This window comes from Hyalella azteca, unplaced genomic scaffold (assembly GCF_000764305.2).
Source record: "Hyalella azteca isolate HAZT.00-mixed unplaced genomic scaffold, Hazt_2.0.2 contig8324, whole genome shotgun sequence".
In the NCBI taxonomy this organism is placed as follows: domain Eukaryota; kingdom Metazoa; phylum Arthropoda; class Malacostraca; order Amphipoda; family Hyalellidae; genus Hyalella; species Hyalella azteca.
The window spans coordinates 46789-70447 of record NW_025938421.1 but is presented as its reverse complement, the minus strand read 5'-3'; the positions used below and the strand labels follow the sequence as shown (position 1 = coordinate 70447).

Genomic DNA, 23659 nt, shown 5'->3' with positions numbered 1-23659 from the left:
TGGGGATAAAAATGAATTTTTCATTTCTTTTTTCGTCGCATCTCCGCTGCATAATTGATAGATGCCCATGAGCTTCTCCAAGCAGCGATTTCATTTGCACTACAATCCTTCTTTCGTTCCGACAAGCTAACTCGCTCCCATTTCGTAATATAAACACAGAACATTAGAAACAATGAAAGCATTCGCCGCTCTGTGAGCATATAAAAGTTGAAATATGCTAAGACTCGGCGCTAGTTTTGCCTCAGTCATGTATAACTGGATAATTTTTTTATTGCTCGCATAAGCGCTCATTTACACAACTCGTATTTTGTTTCAACCTTATAAAATTCCACAACCCTATTTTATTTTGCGTAAACATATAACAAGATTAAATTTTTCTTAACCGGGTTATTTCGTGTGTATTTTTGTAATAGTCCTGAACAAATGTTGTCATTTTGATTTCTTGCACAGCATTAAAAGCGGCTCTGCTGATCCAGCGCTGGTACAGAAGATACTGCGCCCGTCTGGAGGTGCGACGTCGGTACACCTGGACCATCTTCCAGAGCATCGAGTACCAGGGCGAGCAGGACCAAATTAAGGTAAATTTACTTATCATTATTGTTCCATCAATTATTTTTATTGGGGTTCCGACCAAAACAGGGTGACTATACCTAGGACCAAATCAAAGTATCAATACCTAGATCAAATCAAGGTATCTATACTTAGGATCAAATCAAGGAATCTATACTGAGGACCAAATCAAGTCTCAATATTTAGAACCAAATCAAAGTACCTATAATTAGGACTAAATCATGGTATCTATACATAGGACCAAATCAAGGTATAAATTACCAGGATCAAATCAATGTACCTTTACTTAGGACCAAATCAAGTAGGTACTTATAATTGGGACCAAATCAAAGTACTTTCACATAGGACAAATCGAGGTACCTTTACTTAGGACCAAATCAAGGTACTTATGATTGCCACCAAATCAAAGTACCTTCACTTAGGACAAATCAAGGTACCTTTACTTAGGACCAAATCAAGGTGTCTTTTAAGGACCAATCAAGGTACCTATAGTTATGACCAAAGCAAATTATCTTTCCTTAGAACCAAATCAAGGAAGCTTTACTCCCTCAGTAAAAGTCTTTCGGTGGCAGTCAAGTTTTTTCCATCAAATTGCACTTTTTTCCATTCAATTCCAATTTATTTTATCAATTTTCATCGAAATACAGCCGGAATTTTCAGATTTTCCCTTGCGATTTCAGGATACTTGGTTCCCCGTTGGTAGTTCCGATATATGGATTTTGCAATCGCTGCATATTTTCGCGCGGAAACCATGCCTCAGTAGTGCCAACACATCCATTTATTTTCAAATTGTTAATCGATAGGTTTTTATGTTACATTGTCCGTTTTTTGTTACTTGAGGTTTTGAACCCTTCCATTAATTTGAACTTTCCCTGCTGAATGTACTTGTATCCTCTAATTTTTGAACTCATTATGAAGCTAGTAATCAAAACGTTTTACAAAAAGAACCGGTGAATAGAATTGGCATTTCTTTTTTCTTTAACTTTAAAACTCATCACATGAATAATATTATTTTATTAAACGTTTTTTCCACATTCGCAGCTGCACAATTTTTTCAACGCGCTACTCCGTCACGTAGAACACGACGCAGCATCAGGCCTCGTAGCCTCCATGTCGCCACGTCACTCGCCTACACAAAGTAGGTCTTTGTGGCTACACATTTATTAGATGTTTCTGTGAAATATTTACGTTTGGGACTCTAATCGTACTTTTCCTTACTTTATTAACCGTTGAGGTCACTGAGACACTCTAACTCTACTTAAATATCAACATTGAGTCCTGATCTGCTATTAAAATCTTCTCTTGATTTATAATGATGCATAAGAGTAGATTTTAATAATTTTTTCATGCCTAAAGTTTCACGCAAATAATCTCTAAAAAAATGTAGGATATGTCATTCAAGCTTCACTGAAATATTGCCTCACTAGTGATTATTTTCCATCATTTCCACATCACAGGCGACGCACTTTCACGGATGTCCGTTCCTCTGGACGCGGCCATCGAAGACATTCAAGTGGAGAGCTCCTACAAGGGAGTGAGGCTGCTGTTCCCTCTCACGGTGGACTCCATCCACTCCCTCGTGAGCGCCTTCAAGAAAAAGAGGGTGAGTCTGAGTGAAGTCCTGCGTTTATATGAACTCGGACTTTAGGGGATAGGATTGGTATAATTAGAGTTGCAAAACGCAAAAAAAAAGTAAAGAAGAATGAGAATGATATTTTACAGATACTGTGACATGACCGATGCTGTAGAATATCTCCCTACCTGTTTTGTCGCTCTCAACAGGAATGAAATAGAAATTTTGTACTTGTCGAATATTTTATAATATGAACTAACATTAAACAGTGCCTGTAACTGAGAGAGCCAAGACTGCACAAATGGCTGAGCTGTTGTACCAGAAGTAAAGTTCTTTTGTTTTCGTAAGATGACACTCAAAAGAGTAATTTAAAGTTAAAGTAAATAATTAAACTTCTGATTCTAGGATTGGTAAGATTTTGCGTGAATATGCTCCTATAGAAAAATTTATGACACGAATACACGAATTTAGAACTTGAAATACATAATGCTAAATAAATGCTTTAATAGATATGCAAGATAGATAAATAGCTGCCATGCATTTCAATGTAAACCTTGACTCATCAATTCCGGCGTTAATAAAATCTTTATAAAAAATCATGATAAGATTTCTATTTGAACTGTTTTTCCCGGACATCTATCAATATACACCTAGATTTTAACTTCATTTACCGAATAGACTTCTCTCTAAGTCAACCCTGTACTAATCAAACCGCTCGGCCATTGATCAAGATAACATTTTATAGTACTTGTCCAACCATTTAGCTCGACTTTCATCCGTTTCAACTTAAAAAAATTTGTTTGTCAAAGAGTACGGAGTTAATTGCTATTGCATGGCTGGGCATTACTAAGCACGAGTCGATCGCTCCGCGTTTAACGTCCCTCAAGTCGTTCTCATTAAATAATCAAAGGTGTAATTCTCTTTATAGTTTGCGCCGAAAGAAAATAATCTAAAACTAACCTAAGTTGTGCGTTGATATTGTGTTTTTCCAAAATATTACACAAATACAACCTGGAATTTTTTCCGATTTCTCTTATTTCCACCTTTGGCATATTAATTGATATTCTGAATCTTCTGGGTACACAATGTAGACTCCATGTTAGCCATGTGTGGCAGAGCCGCTAATTTATTCATCACTTCTATGTTTAAATTAACCCCGAGACAAAAGTCATTCGAATTTTTCGGGCAAATTAATTGTGAATAATTTTACCATAAAAATTCATTATTCAATATTAATTTGCACTTTGAATTAATATATAAGTGCACTCTTTCTCATTCATGCGCATTCCAAATACAGACTTCATATCGCCAAGAGTGGTAGCAGAAAAAATGTTGATTGAACCGACGATGCAGTTAATTCTTTAGACTTTCATTTCTCATTAACGAACAAATTGTGAAAATTTAATGAACATCCGCTCCGCGTTCACTTATTGATTTGTTGAACTTTTAAATTACCTGGGATATTTTTTTTCTTTTTAATTGTTCAGAATTTAGTTGAATTTAGAGATGGAAAGCAATTGACTTGTCGGAATATGTTTCTCTGTTGCATGAAAATTTCGTTTTCTCAACACGACCACTCAATTATTTTACGATAAAACTTTTTTAAGTCATTCCGTTTTGAAAGCTTCGCGAAAATAGGTTCATCTAAATATTTTATTTGTTCAGATTTCCCATTTTCAGAATTAATTTTTTTCGAATATTTGAAATATGAAACTAGTTAGAATGTGTTTTCTTATAACAGACATTACAATTAATTAGATGGCAGAATATGTTTGTTTATCCAAAATTCGACCAATTAACGGAGGATGCATTTAATTGATAATAATTTTCAGGGAGTCAAAAAATTATTCGTAAGACGTTATATATTTCAAAAATCAGGTGTCAGAAATAAATTTCATTATATTAAAATTATATATATAATCATAGCGTTTATTACAGACATTACACGTGCGCTACGTGTGTCTGCTACTGCGGGAGGCGGTGCTCGAGCTGCAGAAAAGACCTGTAATAAACCAGGTCTCTACTTCCATCAGCGGGCAGGTCACCATCTGTGGGGACCTGCACGGCAAGTTAGACGACCTCCTCACCATTCTTTATAAGGTACGAAGCTCACCATTCTTTATAAGGTATGCTCACCATTCTTTATAAGGTATGCTCACCATTCTTTACAAGGGATGATCACCATTCTTTATAAGGTTTGCTCACCATTCTTTATAAGGTATGCTCACCATTCGCTATAAGGTATGAAGCCCACCATTCTGTAAAAGGTATGCTCACCATTCTTTAAAAGGTTTGCTCACCATTCTTTATAAGGTATGAAGCTAACCATTCTTTATAAGGTATGCTCACCATTCTTTATAAGGTATCCTCACCATTCTTTATAAGGTATGAAGCTCACCTTTCTTTAAAAGGTATGCCCTCCATTCTTTAAAAGATATGCTTACCATTTTTATAAGGTATGCTCACCATTCTTTATAAGGTATGAAGCGAACTCACCACTTGTAAAATAGGTACTTTTCCCCAAGCGAGGCGAAGTAATGACTACAGTTATATAGTCTAAGCCTATATCAAGCCCTGACACTGATCAAAATGAACAAAGAATTCAATTTAACAATTTAATATTCCGTCATAATTGGTACAAATAATTACATTGTACTTTTGTACCCCTATGTAGACGTTTGTGTTATATTGAAATAACCAAGAAAGTGATCGAAATCTTCCCCTCTGGCGGTGGTTGATTTCCAGCAGGAATAAATCAGGATTATTTTAATTATTGTGATTTCTCGGACGAAATAAACTCTTATGCATGTAATAAAAATGAGAAAAAAACTGATAACAATAAAGATGTCGTATGAAAACCTACGGAAATCGCTCATTATGTTTTATTATCTTGACTTGCAACAATTGCAATTGCCGCTTTTGCTTTTTTCACATAAAGTTAGTTTGAGCGATACTTAAAGGACGAATTATCATTATTCGCTACTGCACAAATTTATTTAAATAAATGTTTAATAAATATTCAGGAATTATTCAATTTCATATGCTCTTAATATTTTTTCTAGATTTTGAATCAGTATTCCATTACGCAAGTGATAAGTGTTCGTAAGAGTTGTGTTGCTTATCCACTTCACTCAGATCATGGCGTGAAATTTTGGAATTTTATAAATTGTTGATGCTTTTCCCTGCTGTAGGAGGGACATTATATGACTGCTTATATAATATTTTGTTTCAATAAAAGAACTTGCAGAATTTTCGCGTATTGAGACCATGAAATAATACAATCGCTTTGCTGGGATGTGGTATATATATACTGTATACGCAACTTTTGTCTTTTACCTTAGATTCTTATAACAATAACTACAAAAGCAAGATCATAGTACATATGTACCAAGTTTCTCCTCTTGACCATGTAATAAATAATGCAAAAAATGCTTTGATGCTGTTTAAAATATGTTCAAACTACTTTGATAAAATGATATACTGGATATATTTTAAACTTCATTCTTCCTTGGATCTCTGAAAAAAGATGATACTCCTCACCATTTTCGCATAAATTTTTACGTAATTCAGTAACACAAGTTACAGAATTACGACATTTAATACAAGTTTCCCCGCACGGTGCAGAATGGACTGCCGTCCGCTGAGAACCCGTATGTTTTTAACGGAGACTTCGTGGACCGCGGCAAGAAGAGCCTCGAGGTGCTGCTGCTGCTGCTGGCGCTGCAGCTCGTATGGCCAAACGAAGTCTTCCTTAACCGAGGCAATCACGAAGACCTCGTCATGAATGCCAGGTAAAATATCAAAGAATTAATTATTTATTATATGCAGAAATTAAAAATTTTAGGCGAAATTATTGTAAATTTTTGAATGATTTGTTGAATTTTTTTTGCCATTTTTCGGAAAGTCTACATTCATTTCAACATCGTCTCGATAAAAGAAATTTAGGTTAAATTTCATTATTGTCATTGTACAGACAAAAAAATTACCCGAATTTTAAATCAATCAAATGGCAACAGAATTCCTAATCATATTTCAACCAAAGGAAAAGGAAGGGCATTAGCAACAATCTAGCAAATTTTTGAACAGGGGCATTAGTTATTTCATAGCTTTAACGCGCTTTTTAGTTTTAAAGTTTAAATTTAAAATAATGGCTCATATATAAATTTATTTTTCAGATACGGATTCTGCAAGGAGATCAGTAAAAAGTTCAAGGTGAGATAGAAATAAAACTTTATACCTAGAACCTAAAACCTAATCTAGTCATGTTGGGACTAAATATTTGGTTTCAAAGCGTGTATCATGTCCTATAAAGTATGATTTATATGATTCGTTGCATCAAATTTTTTGAGTTTTAGTATTCCGAAACATATGTAGAACATTTTCTCATCATCTTCTTGACAATCTAAATAATGGGGCACAACTTAAAACATTTTATCAGACACTTTCATCAATTACCTTCCACCATTATTCGAAGTTGTTAAAGAAATGGAAACATGCTGGAAAATTCATCTGTTATCATATTTAACCAATTCTGCCTGAAACTCTTTCATCGGGCAATCCTCCTACTATGTTGACTTCGATATTTACTGTTCTGATGGAAAAATTTCGATGTTCTGCTATGAAGCTTTCGATTAAGGATCCCATGTCCTCTACCCCGGGGCCGTAAATCGCCCGTAAGTTTTCCGCGAGCTCCAGACTTTGCTTACAGCAAAAATCTGAAATTTTGTGAACAACTCGAAATAATCTTATAAATTCAAAAAAAATACTAATAACTACACTACAATTTCCAAGTCAATTTTTTTGAAATAAATATGAAGCATAATTTGTGCCATCATTTTTGGATTAATTTTGAACACATTTTGAGACTTAGAAAATTGGTAACATATTTGGAAAAAAATAATTTTTTATGGTCTTGAAGCAGCTGGAAATAATAATCTCTAACAGCGAATTTTGTTGAAAATAATTATTTTATCACTATTCCCACGAAAAAAAGTAATTTATTTTTGTGCGGCATAAGCGGAGATTTGAAGATACAGTAAATAGTCAACGATGAATGCCGGTGATTAATTTGACTTTCGTGATAAATTGTTGCATTGCTCAAAAGGAATGTCCTTCACCGATTCCTGATTTATTTTTTGATTCAATCCTGATGGCATTGTTTGATGGTTATAAGATATTGAAGTTACATCCTAATAAAAAAAGCACCAAAGGATAAATCATGCGATAGTACATTAACTAGTAGCAGCTCGTGTATTTTAAAAACTAATCATGCCTTTTGTTTTATGTATCATAATACATTATTTAATAATTATATAAATATATACAAATATGATATAAATAATTATTATATTATATTATATTATATTATATTATATTATATATTAACCTGTAGTTAATATCTTAGATATAATTTTTTTTCTTGCGGCAGGGGTCACACGGTCCGCGAGTGTTGGCTCTTATCGAGGAGGTGTACCGCTACCTGCCTCTGGGGTCAGTGATCGACAACACGGCCTTCGTGGTGCATGGAGGCATCTCACAGTACACGGACCTCGAGAAGCTCGCGTTGGTGGACAGATCTAAGGTACCATTTAATATATAGACAAGCCATGTCTATTAAATAAGTTGAGTTAGAAACGGCGTTTCCAAGTTGAGTTAGAAAAGGCGTAAATATCCAAAATCACTAGTGAGCCGGCAAAGAGAGGTTTTGAGGTACTATAATCATAACTTCATAATTATTGATAAATTTTTGTGTTTGATGTCTGCATCTGGAAGATATTATCGTGTCGAGATATTACCTTAGAATACAGCTTGATTTTTTTTTGTCGAATCATGAGACTTTGCTGAAGGTGGAGCGAATTAGGTTAAAAATTTATATGTGGTTTTCATTTGGCAACTGCTCATTTAAAAAAATGTTCAAGGTTCCTTTAAATATCGGAACGGGACTTAGATAGGAGTTCCGTGCTTAATGCCGGCTTGAACGTATCTATATTTAACGACAGTAATATATTTTGTAAATTATGAACCAAATACGAGATGATGGGGTTCGGGATGTCGGGATTCAGTATGTCAAATACAGAATAACGCAACCGGACAATTTGGTCTGCCCTGAAGTTTCGCATTTTCTATGTTCAAGTCCTGAAAATTTTCTGTTGATTAGGCTGAACAGCTTTAGTGGGAGGACAAATTTTTATCAAGGAAATCTTAAACGAACATTTCGAGTATTAATGACACTTTATTACGCTAACAACCCAATTTAGGTAGCATTTTTAATTTATCGTTGAACATAAATGAACCAAATTCTCATCCAATACCTTATCAGCTAAATTTCCCGATCATAGCTCTCAAATTATATTCACCTATCTGAATTGAAATGAGACTTGAACGCAGATAAATCTGAGCCTCATAACTTGTAATTCAGCCCATATATCGATTACTAAATTTAAATCTAGTAAAGGGAGTGCACCGAAAATGGAGTTCTGATTTCTTTTCTATTACCTAGCGGTCTACGAGGAGGCTTCGAAAAATTCGTATTAAATGGACATAACTTCTAATTCTATGAAAAAAGTATGTGGCCAATGCACCAGAACGACCCTGGATCAGTGTTTTATAGCGTGTTCTCATATGAACCATTAAATTAATGGTAAAAACGTGGGGAGCTGTTGGAAAAAGTAACAACCGTTCATCCAACATGGCATCTGAGGAAATCGAGGCCAGGTCTAACATCAAATGAATAGTGAAGCTTGGGTGGAAGAACAGCCTAATCATCGACTCTCCGGAACCAGTTTATGGAGACAGTGCTTCGAAAAATCATCAACCTACTAATGGATTAGTTGTTCCGGAAGCAAAATAAATGAGACCAAAGATGACCCATTCATAGGCAGGCCAACACATCAGTTTGTGGGGAGAACATTGATGCTGTTCGTGATCTCATTGAAAAACATAGGCAAATAACTACCTAATCAGTAACAGAGACACTCAACATCTTCGTAGTTTCCATACACTCAATTCTGGTGAGTAGTTTGTAACTGAGCAAGCCCTCTGCTCGGCGGGTTCCAGGGCCGTTACGTCCAAATCAGCAGAAATCAAGGGCCGGTCTTTCTAAGGAAATGTTGCATTTAGGGGATGAGAACTCTGAACTTTTTCTTACGAACATAACTCCACCCGTGCAATCCCGAGGACAAAAATCATTCGAAGCAGTGATTGCTCAGGGGAGGAAGTGGGCCCGTCAAAGAAAAATCTGAGCGTTCATGCGGAATGGTTTTCTGGGAGGCAGAGAGGATCTTATTAGTTTATTTCCTCGGGAACAAGAAAAATATATCAGCTCTTTTACAAAGAGATTTGGATACAATTTTCCAAAAAATTGCCGAATAGGGCCTTGGGAAGCAGCATCAGCGCTCACTCTTCCACCATGAAAATGCTCTCGCTCATGACGCTCGGTAAATATAGGAGCCATGCTGAGCAAATTTCAATGGGAAATCAATCGGCATCCACCTTATTGGAACGACTTAGCTAATTAATATAAGGTTCAGTCAAGATTCGGAACAATGAGCTGTACGTGTGTGTTGCAGGTCCCAAATGATGGATGGTCGAAGCTAATAAAATTTCTGATTTGTAATTGTTTCCGCAGTAATTTCAGTTACTAATTATTGGTAATGTAATGTATATCAAGTATTCTTCAGGCATTTGGCAAGCCCGCAACCTTTATAAAACCTGGCAGTTCATTGTAATTTTATATACCTTTCTTTTAATTTCCGCAAAGAATGCAGAAATTAAAAGCTGTTATAAATTACTTTAGATATGCACAGCGGTACATAATGACATACTTTTGGCGATGAGCAATGTAGAAGTAAACTCACTATCATTAAATAATAGTTGTAGCTATTCCGTCGTTATATATAGTTGCATCGATATTATGTTATAATTATATTATTTAACGATCAATTAATATTTGTTCACGCCCGTCAGTACGTGAGCGTGCTGCGCGTGCCGCTCGTGGACGACGTTGAGACGTCGACGCTGGACCTCGCCAGCGTCGCTAATCCTGAAATCGCCGGTGATGGACCGACCAGTCGGCTGGCGGACCTCGCGGAGGAGTGGAAAATGGTGAGGAAAAGTCACACTTAAATAAATATCTCTACAAATTATTGAAATATTCATAAAAAGCTTTCAAAAAGAATGGAAAAAATTCATGTTAAACCGAGCGCCACGGGATGAAAATATAAATACCTTCTAGAAAAAATGGCAAGTCAAGATGGTAGGCCTAATTCTTTCGAATTTTCCGATAGAATGAGATAAGAAAATGAGGGGAGATTGTCGCAGTGTAATTTTCGTAAGCCCAGTACTTTATATTTTAAATTAAATTAGACTTAGATGGATGTTCCCGTCGAAAAATTCTTGTATAGAAGTAAGAAAAATACCAATATATGATCGTTCTTCTATGGCCATATTAAATGCTGAGAAACACGGATGCCGATCCACTTATTATATTGATTGTTTCTTGGGAGTTTACTCTACAAACGCGCATGTGCTCGGAAGAACTGTTATAATTTCAATTCTATCATCTTTGTAGTTATTTATCACCAGAATGAGATTCCTCAGTCATATTCTTCGTTCATAACTGAACATATCCTCATGCTCACAGATCCTAGACCTGCTCTGGAGCGACCCCCAGTCGTCGTCAGGCTGCGAGCCTAACTCCTTCAGGGGCGGAGGCTCGTATTTTGGTCCCGACATCACCAGTGAATTCCTCGACAGAAATGACCTGAGTTTCCTAGTGCGCTCTCATGAGTGTAAAAGTGACGGCTACGAGCTCTCACATGATGGCAAGGCGAGTGGTGTTGGGAAGTTTCCCAACGCAGGAGGAAATCCTCTTCTAGAAATGTCTAAGTTAGACCGCTATCAAGTATTAAGACAAATTTGAATATTAAGCAGATTTATTTTATTTTTCTCAAAGAAGCCAGTCCCAAATTAGCGTCCTTGCTCCCAGTATTCAAGAAAGAAAGGTCCAGGCGAGCAGTAGGGAGGCCGACGTACGAAGTTTCTCAAGTTGGGATACTGGGTATAGAAATGAACAAAGTTAACACCACACCGGAACGACAACTTCGCTTTAAGTAGTCTCAGTATCGCACAATTCATAGATAACTGGAGAAATGCTCACCTTATTTAATGAAAAATAAGTGCACAGGTAGAGCTGTGCTTCCAGAGTGGAATTTTGATGCTGTACAGCAATTGCATAAGTGAGTTTAATGTAAAATAGTTCCAAATTAATAAACGTCACCATAGGAAGGAGCATTGAACTCTTTGGCCATTTAAGTTCAGTTAAGAGGTAAGTTTTTAAGGTTATACATTTAAAGCGCGCATCCAATTTATCAAGGATACTTTCTAAATTTAAGACTTGCATACAATAAAGCGCAAGTACCGTATTAGGTTATTTAAGAGGTCGATCAATAGGGTTTGGCTGGCTGGCCAAAGTGATCAAACATAGAAGTGAAAAAAGCATGCACCCCAAATCAAAGATCAATTAAGCAAGGGTTGTGCACAACAAATAATAATAAGTTTAACAGCAAATAATTCAGGAAACTATGGCGACACAGTTAAGGTAGGTAAGGAACTTTAGTGACCGCGCTATATGAGCTCTCGTTAATTAATCTTTATGCTAGCTACGGCTCCATTTATATAAACAAGAAAGTTCTGGTTCTTCATCTTTAGTTGAGAAGAAGTCAGGTTGGGAAATTTTCCCAACAGTGGTTCATAATTACGGACCAGGCAATAAGTCCAGCAGCTATCTCAAGCAATCGTCAGTTATGGAAAGATCGGATTCCAAAGGCCGGACCCCTTGTGAATCAAGTCACGAAAAATTCAAAAATCGGTAACAGGCCATGGGCCTATTTTCTTTAATGTCGACATTTCTATTCTATTCTATTCTATAATAATCCTAGTTTCAGTGGCATAGTTATGTCAAACAAGATGGCTATATTTATCAATGAAAGAAATATTGTCGTTAAGTCTTCCGATGGCGAAGACAGAAACCAACCACTTCATTGAATGAATTTATTAATTAGTTTAGTTAAAATAAGTCTTTCGTTGAAATCTAATTTGAAATAATAGTATCAATTAATTAACTAATTGCCATCAATTGTATTCAGCCCAAAATTTAGTTAATTTCTTTTTATATATAGGTTAACCAAATATGTTGCAAAAGGTTACAAGACTTTGCATCCAACTTTGATGGAACGCTGTACTCTTTAAGATTTTAAGTAACTATAGCCGTCAGTAGACAAAGGTATCGATGCTCCATTGAGATAAATAATTGTTATTTAAATTCCTCAAATAGTTCGCTTCAGACGATGATGTGAACGTTCGGTTGGAAATATTTCTTTTTAGGCTCTGTTCCATTTAATCGTGTACACTCTCAATGCCATCATTAATGCAAGAAAAATTGGACATTAAAAGTAAACAAATTTACATGAATTGTTGCAGTGCGTAACAGTGTTCTCGTAACTGTTGCAGTGCGTGACAGTGTTCTCATAACTGTTGCAGTGCGTGACAGTGTTATCATAACTGTTGCAGTGCGTGACAGTGTTCTCGTAACTGTTGTAGTGCCTGACAGTGTTATCGTAACTGTTGCAGTGTGTAACAGTGTTCTCAGCTTCTAACTACTACGGGGAAGGTTCCAACAGAGGAGCGTACATGAAGCTGCAGGGTCGCCCGCTCGCCCCACACTACGTCCAGTACACCGCTGATACCAAGTCAGTCTCAGTATTGCTCCCTTCAAACTATTCCTAACTTTAATATACTATAGAATTTCTGTATTTCAATATACTTTTAAATTTTTTGGTTTCAATATACATTTGGATTTCTTTATTTCAATATACTTATAAATGTATTTATTTTAATATACTTTTGAATTTCTTTATTTTAATATAGTTTTGAATTTCTTTACTTTATTATACCTTTGAATTTATTTACTTTAATATACTTTTGACTCTGCCACTATCCTGACTGTCCTTGATGTAATTTTTTTTACTAACTATTACTTCTTCCCGCTGATCTATGATAGATAATCCCAAATATTTGCAAATCGAATCAGCTGAAATCCCTTTTCATATTATTCTATTATCATATTATGCCGTTTTCCCACTGCCGTGTCTCAAAATCCGTTGTAAATTTTAGGCTAAAGCAATGTTAACTAACAAATTGCACGTTTTAATCACAATTAGAATAAAACTTCCATATAACTAAACCTTTGAATATTTATTCAATTTGAAATTCAAAACTTTATAACATATAAATTTAATAAATTGATAAATTACATCAAAAATTATTATTTTTAATTTATCATTAAAATTTTTAAAAGTAAAAACCAATATTTTTGTGTACCATGTAACTATCCAAGTCCTTTTCACTAATTTAACGAAATCTTAAGCATTGTACACAACCATTTATAGGCCCTAATTCTTCTCTAGCCATCACATCACAAATCTTGATCCAAAAGAGTTCCTTCCTCTTCACCATCAGACCGCCTTTTATCTTCTTTTCAATGCAATTTAGAAATTTACGCACCAACTTTTAGTATTTCTTCATTGTTTAGCTTATCATTCACCCATTCATTTATTCTTTTTTCATTTTTATTTACTAAATTTACAATTATTTACTACTATTATGTATACTAATAAATATTTACTACTATTTTATTAACTATTCATTGAAGTGTGAGAAGCGCATAACCATAACTTTGCACCCACAGTATTTAATTTGATAGATGATCGACCCTTAAAACATTGCGGGTTTGTAGGATTTTGAAAGCGGAAGGTAAAATGACCCGAAAAATTGTATACGATAATTGGAAATGCAGTAAACAAGAACTATTTCACTGTAGCTTCTGTGTACCAAGTGATCTAGAAAGAAAATTAATTATATGACACCTCTGCTGATTAAAAATTGAACTCTCTCATATAGCCAAGGATATTGTTGATATTAATTAGAATTTTCAGGTGTGGGGCCCAAGTCATTTAGGTTTTCGCTTCAGGTATTATGTTTAAAAACTTTCGTCAGTCATGAAAAGATCCGGTCAAATGACATGAATTTATATCTTCTGTGAACAAGTCACGAAAAGGAAAAGAATCGGCGACAGGCCACATCAGGCCTACGCTTCAGCGCCGTTAAGTTTCTCCATCCATTAGGTTTAGAATGTCTTGTGTTCTTACAACTCTTCATTCAACTTCGGATGTTTACAGTACTTTCGATCCGAAGACGCTTTTAAATTAACCAAGCGTTGAACCGGCAACTGAAAGTCCGCATTTTTTCAATATTTCATTTTTATTTCTCTTAATCTACGTATTTACATCCTTACCAATTGAGAGACACGCTAAAGTAATTAAAAAATTGGCTCTCTTATTCAATGTTATCTCATCGCTATATTTCTTAGTTTCCTACATGCCTTTATTTTGCTCTACGTTCCTCATTGCAATCCTTCAAAATAAGCACCCTTATTGTAACAGGTTGATTTTATTTATCCTTTTTTCATTCTTTGACACCTGACGAATAATCGTTCAGTTGTTGTCCAACCTTACTTATTTAGAATCATTATCCACCTCATCCGGCCTCATGTACTGCGATCCATCCAGTCCATCAAGACAAATATATTGCAATCCTTCTATCAAATAAAGCCCTATCTACTACAATTCATCCATCTCATTCAGTTCCATCTACTTCAATCAGTCTGGTTTAAAATGTCTCATGCATTGCAATCCACCCATTTCATCCATTCCCATATACTGTCAGCAGTCATTTTTATCCAATTCGTCTACTGCGATCTATCCTTTTCATTCAATCCCATCCCTTGCAATCCACCCGAGCCAGCATCCGTATGTTTGTGTCCGGCCGCGTTGTGTTGCAGGAACAAACATCGGACCCCTGCTTGTTTGCGTTGCGGGAACAAATATCTCATGTGACACGGGCTGTCATCCTATAATATTTGTGCAATAAATAGCGACCCAGTATTGCCTTAGTCTCATGGGTAGATTCTACGCGATGTTCATGCAAAACGTAAATGTTTCATACGCCGTCATCGAAAATTCGTTGGATTTCGTTTCTTACAGTTGAATGCAGCTAACAAAAATCGAAACTATTATTCAAATCATCATGTCATATGTTTAACAATTATTTCTTTATATATGTAATGAATTCTTGTTTACGCGTTTTACTACTCTTAGGATCTCATAATTTGGGAAAAATCTTCATGAAAAATTTCTTGTACTGTATCAGAAAATAGTTGATTTGGAAAAACTTTATGCAATGGAAGCGCAAAGGACTGGCCTCACAATTTGTGATTTTATTACTACGTCAGGTTTAATATTTCTGTGCGCAATATTGACTACGGAATATTTTAATTGCATGTTGATACTATATTTCAATCTATTTTTATGGTCTAGAAACAAAAAGAACGCTTTTTATCAGGCTTCAGCAGTACCTCAATAAATACAACCATCATAACATGAAGATAATACTAAGAACTATAATTCCCTTTGTATAAACAAATTTCGCCAAAAAATTATTAATTAAACAAGTCAATAAATTTTGGAAGCATTTACATAACCAAGGTCGATTGCGTTGCAGGAACAAGCACATAACCTAGCGCGTTTGCGTTGCAGGAACAAGCACATAACCTAGCGCGTTTGCGATTCAGGAACAAGCACATAATAGCGCGTTTGCTTTGCAGGAACAAGCACATAACCCAGCGCGTTTGCTTTGCAGGAACAAGCACATAACCCAGCGCGTTTGCGTTGCAGGAACAAGCACATAACCCAGCGCGTTTGTGTTGCAGGAACAAGCACATAACCCAGCGCGTTTGTGTTGCAGGAACAAGCACTTGACGTTGCGGGAGCGTGTGGGGCGTATGGAGCTCTCGGCCATCAACGAGCTGCGCTGTCAGATTATGGCGTCACGTCCCAAACTCCTTAAAGGATTCCAGGAAGCTGATCCTGAGTTGACAGGTGAGGCGTGGGGAGGTCCAGGTGGGACTGAAAGGAGACTGACGAGTCCCCTTTCAATCCCCATCTAAGGAGTACTCATGGAAATGGTGAACGTTAGTACGGATTGTCCTACTCTCATTTCATGAAATATCATTACAGTACAAAACTCATGGGTCACCAGTTTATATTCTGCATGTGTGTGGCTACGGCTGGCTGGCGCTATCGTATTCTAAAAGAAAGTTCCATTCTTTCAAGCTTGTTTACGGTCGGCAGCAAACATCTTTTATTTATAAAAGTCACGGATGGAGCCAAAACGATGCTTACATTAGAAATTTACATGATGTCAACCAATGATGACAGACAATAAAACGTTCAGTACACAAGTTCCAAATTAATGTACGTATATACCGACAAGAACCGTTCTTAGTTGAGGAGTAACTCGGCAAAGAAGACTGTGAAATCAGCCGCTAGCTTTTTATTCATATTATTTATCAGTTCTCCTCTCTTTGTCACAGTTTATATTCCACAGGGTTCAGGCAGGCAAGTTTCTTTCATTTTAACCCAATTCTAAAAGCTTGTTTTCATTGCCCCCTCGACAGGCTTCATCACGACACGCAAGTGGGTGGAGGTGATGGAACAGGCGAGCGAACTCAAGCTGCCATGGAGGGTTCTTAAGGACAAACTCGTAGCCATCGATCCCAAGACCGGCTTGGTCGATTACCAGTCAACCTTTAGGACCGATAAAAGCTCCAACTCTCAGGTCAATGGCGTCATAATACGTGATCGCTTCGTACACCCATTATCCGATATTAGGAGTTATTGATGCAGCAAGACGGCATGTACAAAATTATGAAAATTAAGTCATCTATTAATAATTTATCGCAGGGGATGAGTAACCGGATTGAATTTCTGCTGGAAATATGCAAGAAATTTTCTGCTGCCATGAACATTTAGCAACCCGCTGATAATAAGCTGATGTACTTCATTAATAATTCTCACAAAATTAGCTTTCTAAATGTTATTAAGGTGCAGTATCTATAACTACAGGTTACGGTATTCACTATAATCTTCCGAAGTCAGGAATCAATTTAGGGTTAAATTGATTGTGCTTTAATTTGTACATTAATGTTCTCATTTTGGGAAACCTGCAAGTTGTTGTAGCACTTTTTTCTGTTTGCAACTGAATAAAAATGTACTTCATGACATCTTTACATAATGTAAAACTGTACCGTTTCATTTCATATAATTGAATGGCAGTACTTTCACTGTTGGTAATCATCTAAATTGACAAAATTTCAAAAATTTTCCATCGAAATTGTTTTCTGCTGTTTCGTTCTCTTTCGCATATTTTATCCGTTGAATATTTTAGACTTCTCAACAAGTTTCCTGTGGTTGTCTCTAATGTAACAGCTCGACCAGTGCAACATAAAACTAATACTCAATAGTATGAGAATAGTTTAATTCAATTTCTATTGCTTGTCTATCAGTTGCTTCGTTTCTATTTTTAGCAAATGAATGCGTCTATATGCTATAGTATTCATTTCTCAAAATTATGTGTGTCATAAATTTAAATATCATTGCTTAAAGCCTTCTTCTGATTCATACAATTTTGATTTAGGATGGGCCGAGCGTCGTGGAGGCGCTCTACCGCCACAAGAGCAGCCTTGAAGCCATCTTCAGACTCATCGACAAGGACAACTCAGGTAATTACAGCAAATATTGGCCAACGTATGCGTTATTCTTAATTTTTTAATAGTAAGGCGTTCGCCATTTTCAGCGTAGTTTTCTCTAACACGGAAGCAATATTCTAAATTATTTCAACTTACTTTCAAAAGTGGCACAAAACGGGGACAGAACCATGTTATACTTTAATGTTTTTTATAAACTTTCTTAAAAAATATTGTCCATCGAATTTAGCGTACGCACAATATAGACTGTGAATCTTCGAATTATTATACTGCAACGTCGAATTATACTGCAAAAAAAAACATTTTTCTCTCGTATCGCACCTAAGTTTTTTCTCTCTTATCGCACCTAACTTTTTTATATTGACGTAAGCTCTCGTTACTAAACTTTTTTGATAAGCCGTTGCAAAATTGTAAATATACCCGTATACAATGGGTAAACTTCTTTTTCAATACTTAAAGAGTTTTCTTGAACTGACGATGCCTTTTGTCTCCAAAGCGTTTTGGATGAAGATGTGGATCATTAACTTGATGATTTATTTTTGTTTGAATTCTTGGTTGCCTTACGATTCAAGTCAACTATAAATATATTTGAACGGGCCACATTTCACCAGGCTACATTACCATGGACGAGTTCAGGGACGCGTGCGGTCTTCTGGAGCGCCACGCTTCGCTGCCCAGCGAGCAGATCGCCGACCTCGCGGCCTCCATGGACATCAACAAGGACGGCAAGATCGACTTCAATGAGTTCCTTGAGTGCTTCAGGATCGTAGAGAGCAGCTTCCAGCAGCCAGACGACGACGATTCAGAGGAAGATGACGATTAGATTCAGTCGTGAGTTGACGTGTGCACACGGCACATGGCTTCCATCTCCATGACTGGGGAGATGGAAACGAACGTCTGATTTTGAGATTGACTCACGATTTTCGAAGGCACAACTTTGGTCCCATTGCCAATGAGACGCGGGAATAACATCAAGCATTTGTGCTTTAATTTTGTTCGCATCTGCATGCTAGTATTGAACTCAGCAATAAGTTATACTGAGAAGAAATTTTTTTAGCGTAACAGTTTATAGAGGCTCCATCATCCTGCTCATTCGATTGATATAACTTTTCTCACAAGGCTAGAAATAAATCCAAACTAATTGAGAAGCTTTAATGGAAGAAAACATTCGCTTTAATACATTCTGCAATAACTGGACTCTCTCCGACGTCAGATCCCAGCTGTAAATTGAGTCGCATCGCTCATATTGAAATTGCTTGAAAATTATTGATTCATTCATAATTGTCAAGCATGAGAAGCTTAATAATTATCTCTAGCATGAATTCTGGACTCCCATTCAAGCCCAGACTTGAATGGGAATTATATTAAGAGGGATTTCGGGTGTATTATCCCTACTTTTAACTAAAATAATAGTTGCAAATTATCAAAAATATTTGAAGAGCTTTGTATCAGTATTTGAATTGTACACTGATGATCAGAGTTAGAATTGAGTAGCCTCGTGGATTCATACCATGCTTCTAATTGATCGTCGATGATCAAAGCGGATTTTTTTCACAGAAGTGTCCCTGCGATGGCCCCGGCTTCTCTCATTATGTATATTGTCGACATCAGCTTTTAAAATTTGTTGCCCCAATTTAGGATAATTTGGCACACGATTGGATGCTGCCGATGCAATTATAATTTTCCATTTCAATTCCAAAATGTCTTTTTTGGAAATGTACTTTTGGAATTGTAGTGCGTTTTTTTACACGTCTACATCGTTGCCAACCTTTCTTCGTTGTCCAGAACATGATAATGACTTCGGGAACATTTTTATAAGTGTGAAAAAGTAGATTAATTACGAGTAAATCATAAATGTGTTATTGATCTTTTGAACGAAAGTGCTTCATTATAGCACAACCTTGTTGGCGAGGACAGGCAAATGTTAAATAGAAGTGAAAGTTCTCCATCGATATGATTGATTTCATCGATTCAATAATGATTTTCAGATTATTATCGAACTGGATCTTGGTGTAACTTTAGTAGTTTTTATATAAATGTGAATAACTCATTGCATTTCTGTATATAACTTCTGGATGAATTTATAAAATTTAGATGAATTCAATGGGTGTTGACTCCCGCTAATAGTATTGTGCTAAATTATTTATTATTAAATTGAACTCACTGCTATATTCGTCTGTAGAGGCCTTATTTTTAGTAATCATTTTCCCTCAGTTCGCGCCAATTAAAAATTCGAATCAATTCGCCGAAAATCGTAGAAATCTCGTTCGCTTTACCATTTTTTGCCTGGTCAGGTATTTTCACACTTACTTCCAATGATGGACGAGAATAATTCAAGTGCACCGCTATTAACTGCACAGAAAATTTTCAAATTTCATTCCGCCTTCTGTATTAAATATTTCTTCATTAGATTTTCATCATTGAATGAATCTCAACATTGAAGAATATTTTCACATTTTTCATGTATTTCAACCGACAGCATATGTAGAACTTGCAAACAGCTGAAAGTCGTTAAAATTAAATAATTTTCCTGCATGAATGAATACTTCTGGACAGAATTACTAATTAATTATTAATAATTATTAATCAACGGCGAGGAAAATCATAGGTATTGCAACATAGAACGTCGATTTCAATATAATTTTTTTATCGGTCATATAAACAAGGGAAATACTGATTGAGTTGTTTACGCCATTATTTTTCAAACGATAAAGTGTCCTGCATCAGTATATGAATTTATGGATTGCTTGTGAACCTGCTAAACTCAAAATTGATCTGAAATGTGACCAATAGAGAGCACATAAATTTATAAATTTATACAATGAAAGCTGTACTCTACTTATACGACTTATTTAATCTCTCTTTGGATCTATATGATCATTTAATATGTTGTGAAGTAAACAATTGCATTAGAGCCTTCGCAGATTCAAAGTGAAGTTGATCATTATACTTCAGCATCTGCCGATTTATTGTGGATGTGATTGTAATGTATTGAAACTTTTGCCGATTTACATGCAGTATAATGTAGATCATTATATTTCAGCGTGTGCAGATTTTTAGTGAATAGCGTCATTGTATTTCAGCGTGTGACCTTTTGTATTGAAGTGAATCTCTGAATTTCCACGTCTCCAAATTCGTTTTCGTGCAGCAATTCTCGACAGTAATGGAAAGTAAAACATAATTATCTCGCTCTGATGTACACGAGATCTCACTCTGATGTACACGAGATCTCACTCTGATGTACACGAGATCTCAATCTGATGTACACGAGATCTCACTCTGATGTACGCAAGATCTCACTCTGATGTACACAAGATCTCTTTCTGATGTACACAAGATCTCACTCTGATGTACACGAGATCTCAATCTGATGTACACGAGATCTCAATCTGATGTACACGAGATCTCACTCTGATGTACACGAGATCTCACGCTGATGTACACGAGATCTCACTCTGATGTACGCAAGATCTCACTCTGATGTACACAAGATCTCACTCTGATGTACACGAGATCTCACTCTGATGTACACGAGACCTTTTTACACGGCTTTGCTACCCGTTCTTAATGTTATCCGTACGAAAAATACCGTCAGTAGAAAAAGAGAAGGTAATCCGTTTATGTATATATTTATTGAAAAGATTTTGAAAATCAGACAATTTTAGAGACGCTGCAATTATTCCTTTCCTAAACGAGCTTTTGCTGAGTCTATAAAAATATTTTTATGCATTTTATCATCCAATGTTAGAAATAAGGGATTTACATCTATTGTTCAATTATATTTAGCGCAAAAATTTTTTAGATAGAATCGTAATGCGATATGTTGATAACTCACATATGTTGATGTCTAATTAATCTTAAGAAATTACTACATGAAATAACCAAATTTGTTTTAATATGGGTAATAATGAAAAATACTATAAAATCGTTGTTCAATATGGAGTTTGTTATGAATTTATACGAAATGCTTTTCTCGCGTTTTAAAAATATACTTGCTATTAGATTTCCTAATTTTTTTAAGTGTAAAAAGAAAATGATTAAAACGCAATTTTCTCTCATCAAATGTAACCAAACAACTGCAGATTCCATCACACCCTCAAAGAAATAGCCTTATGAATTGTCCCACGTGAAGATTCAAAAGTTGCAGGCAGCTCATTTCATGCATGTATTATGACAAATAAATTATTATAAATTAAAACATAAGCAAAAAATGCATATTTGTTGTACGTGTTCTGAGTATTCAATGTACCAATTAACTCACGGAAAAAATATACATTGGTCGTGACATTTTATGTTAAGAAGCTCTCACAATTCTTATAGAACAATTAATGATATTATAAAAATTATTCGGTATTTTCTTTGCACGCTAATTTGATAGCACACGCTTATGGTGAAATTATTCTACATTCAACTGAAGATTTGAAACGTGGTAAATAATTTATGAAATTATTTAGTTTACATTTGGCTCTTCTGATCTAATTGAATTTCGGGCGTGACAAATGGCAACTAAAATGACAAGCTTCCTCGTGCCAATAAAAATTCAAATTATTTGATGAAGCTTCCATTTGATGACAAATTAAGTGATAGAATTTTTGCTGCCACCACGCAACCCCACGTCGGATATAAATAGAATTTTCGCCGGCAATTTCGCGTGCCAATGTTATAGTCCAATAATACTCCCAATAATTATAGTGGCATAACATATGGGGCACTCGTTTCTTATATAAGTAGATTCGTCAAGATTAATATATTCACCTCGTTCTTATTGTTAGTGTATTCAATATTAGATAAAATAACTTATTCAATAACGAGTAAATTTTACATGAACTGCACATGTGTTCTAAGATGACACGTGTCGGCAACTGATATTTGAATGAATATTGTACAGAAATTAGTTCATAATATCCGAATGAAATATTTTGTACATATTTTACCCGTTCTCTCAACCCCTATGCCGGTTCAAATATCCGGACATGTCAATCTTTCGAACGTATCAATTTTTTTATCAGAGTGATTTTCTATAGTGTAATTTTAAGTCTTCATTATCCTTAAATATAAATAAGATCCTTTTGCGTATCATATTTTTCATGGAGTGATCTTGTGGCAGCACATGAACACATATCACCAGCGATATTTATAAATAAATGAAAATATCTATGCTTAATACTCATCTTTATAATGGAATGGAAATATGTTCATCTTTTTACGAAAGGTTCGATCAAAGTTTATTGGAAAACTCGGAGTATTTTTGTGCTTCTTTGCTCATTATAATATTTAAGTAATATTGTATCATTTTATTAATGACATAAAAGGAAAGTCACAATTTGTTTGATCTAACTTGAGAACGATCGGCTGTATTTCTTCTTCCTTTAATGGTGCTGTTAAAATTGAACTAATTGAGAGAACTTCCATCTTCATTACCAAGGAAATTTTACTATGAGTTTAATTAATAAATCTCACAACAATATATCTGCTTACTATATCCATAGTCCGAATTCTTATCTTAAATTAATATTAATTCTCTCTAAAACTCGACCGCTATGCAGGAATTTTCACTGTTCCCTTTACCACGTTTTACTGACTGTTAGGTACCAATTAAACCCAGTTTAGGCATATGGACTAGCTTCCAGTGCTCCTATAAGAATAAATTAGAAAGAAAAGAAAGACCGCTATGCAAACTACGGATCAATTTTTTTATTTTATTGCGGCTCGTTTCATAGAAACGCTCCGCAATACATAACAGAAGACTGAATACTCATAAAAACAGATATTTTGTTGTGGGTACACTGCATATATCAATCTCTGAAGCGATGGGATATATTTTGTAAGTGGGAAATTCAAATTATAACCGTGAA

At 35.5% G+C, this 23659-nt stretch overlaps 1 protein-coding gene across 1 annotated transcript in view; it reads left to right on the top strand.

The window, feature by feature from the left end:
- Positions 1-23399, top strand: part of LOC108680250 (serine/threonine-protein phosphatase with EF-hands 2) — a 49420-nt gene extending 26021 nt beyond the window's left edge. Inside the window, exons 4-17 of the mRNA XM_018169041.2 lie at positions 451-578; positions 1612-1708; positions 2028-2173; positions 4082-4243; positions 5768-5934; positions 6319-6355; positions 7572-7724; positions 10109-10246; positions 10785-10970; positions 12773-12891; positions 16004-16137; positions 16716-16876; positions 17735-17819; positions 18416-23399. Coding sequence (XP_018024530.2) covers positions 451-578; positions 1612-1708; positions 2028-2173; positions 4082-4243; positions 5768-5934; positions 6319-6355; positions 7572-7724; positions 10109-10246; positions 10785-10970; positions 12773-12891; positions 16004-16137; positions 16716-16876; positions 17735-17819; positions 18416-18627 — 1925 coding nt within the window. The 3' untranslated portion in view covers positions 18628-23399. The remainder of the gene's footprint in view (positions 1-450; positions 579-1611; positions 1709-2027; positions 2174-4081; positions 4244-5767; positions 5935-6318; positions 6356-7571; positions 7725-10108; positions 10247-10784; positions 10971-12772; positions 12892-16003; positions 16138-16715; positions 16877-17734; positions 17820-18415) is intronic.
- The last annotated feature ends 260 nt before the right edge of the window (positions 23400-23659 follow it).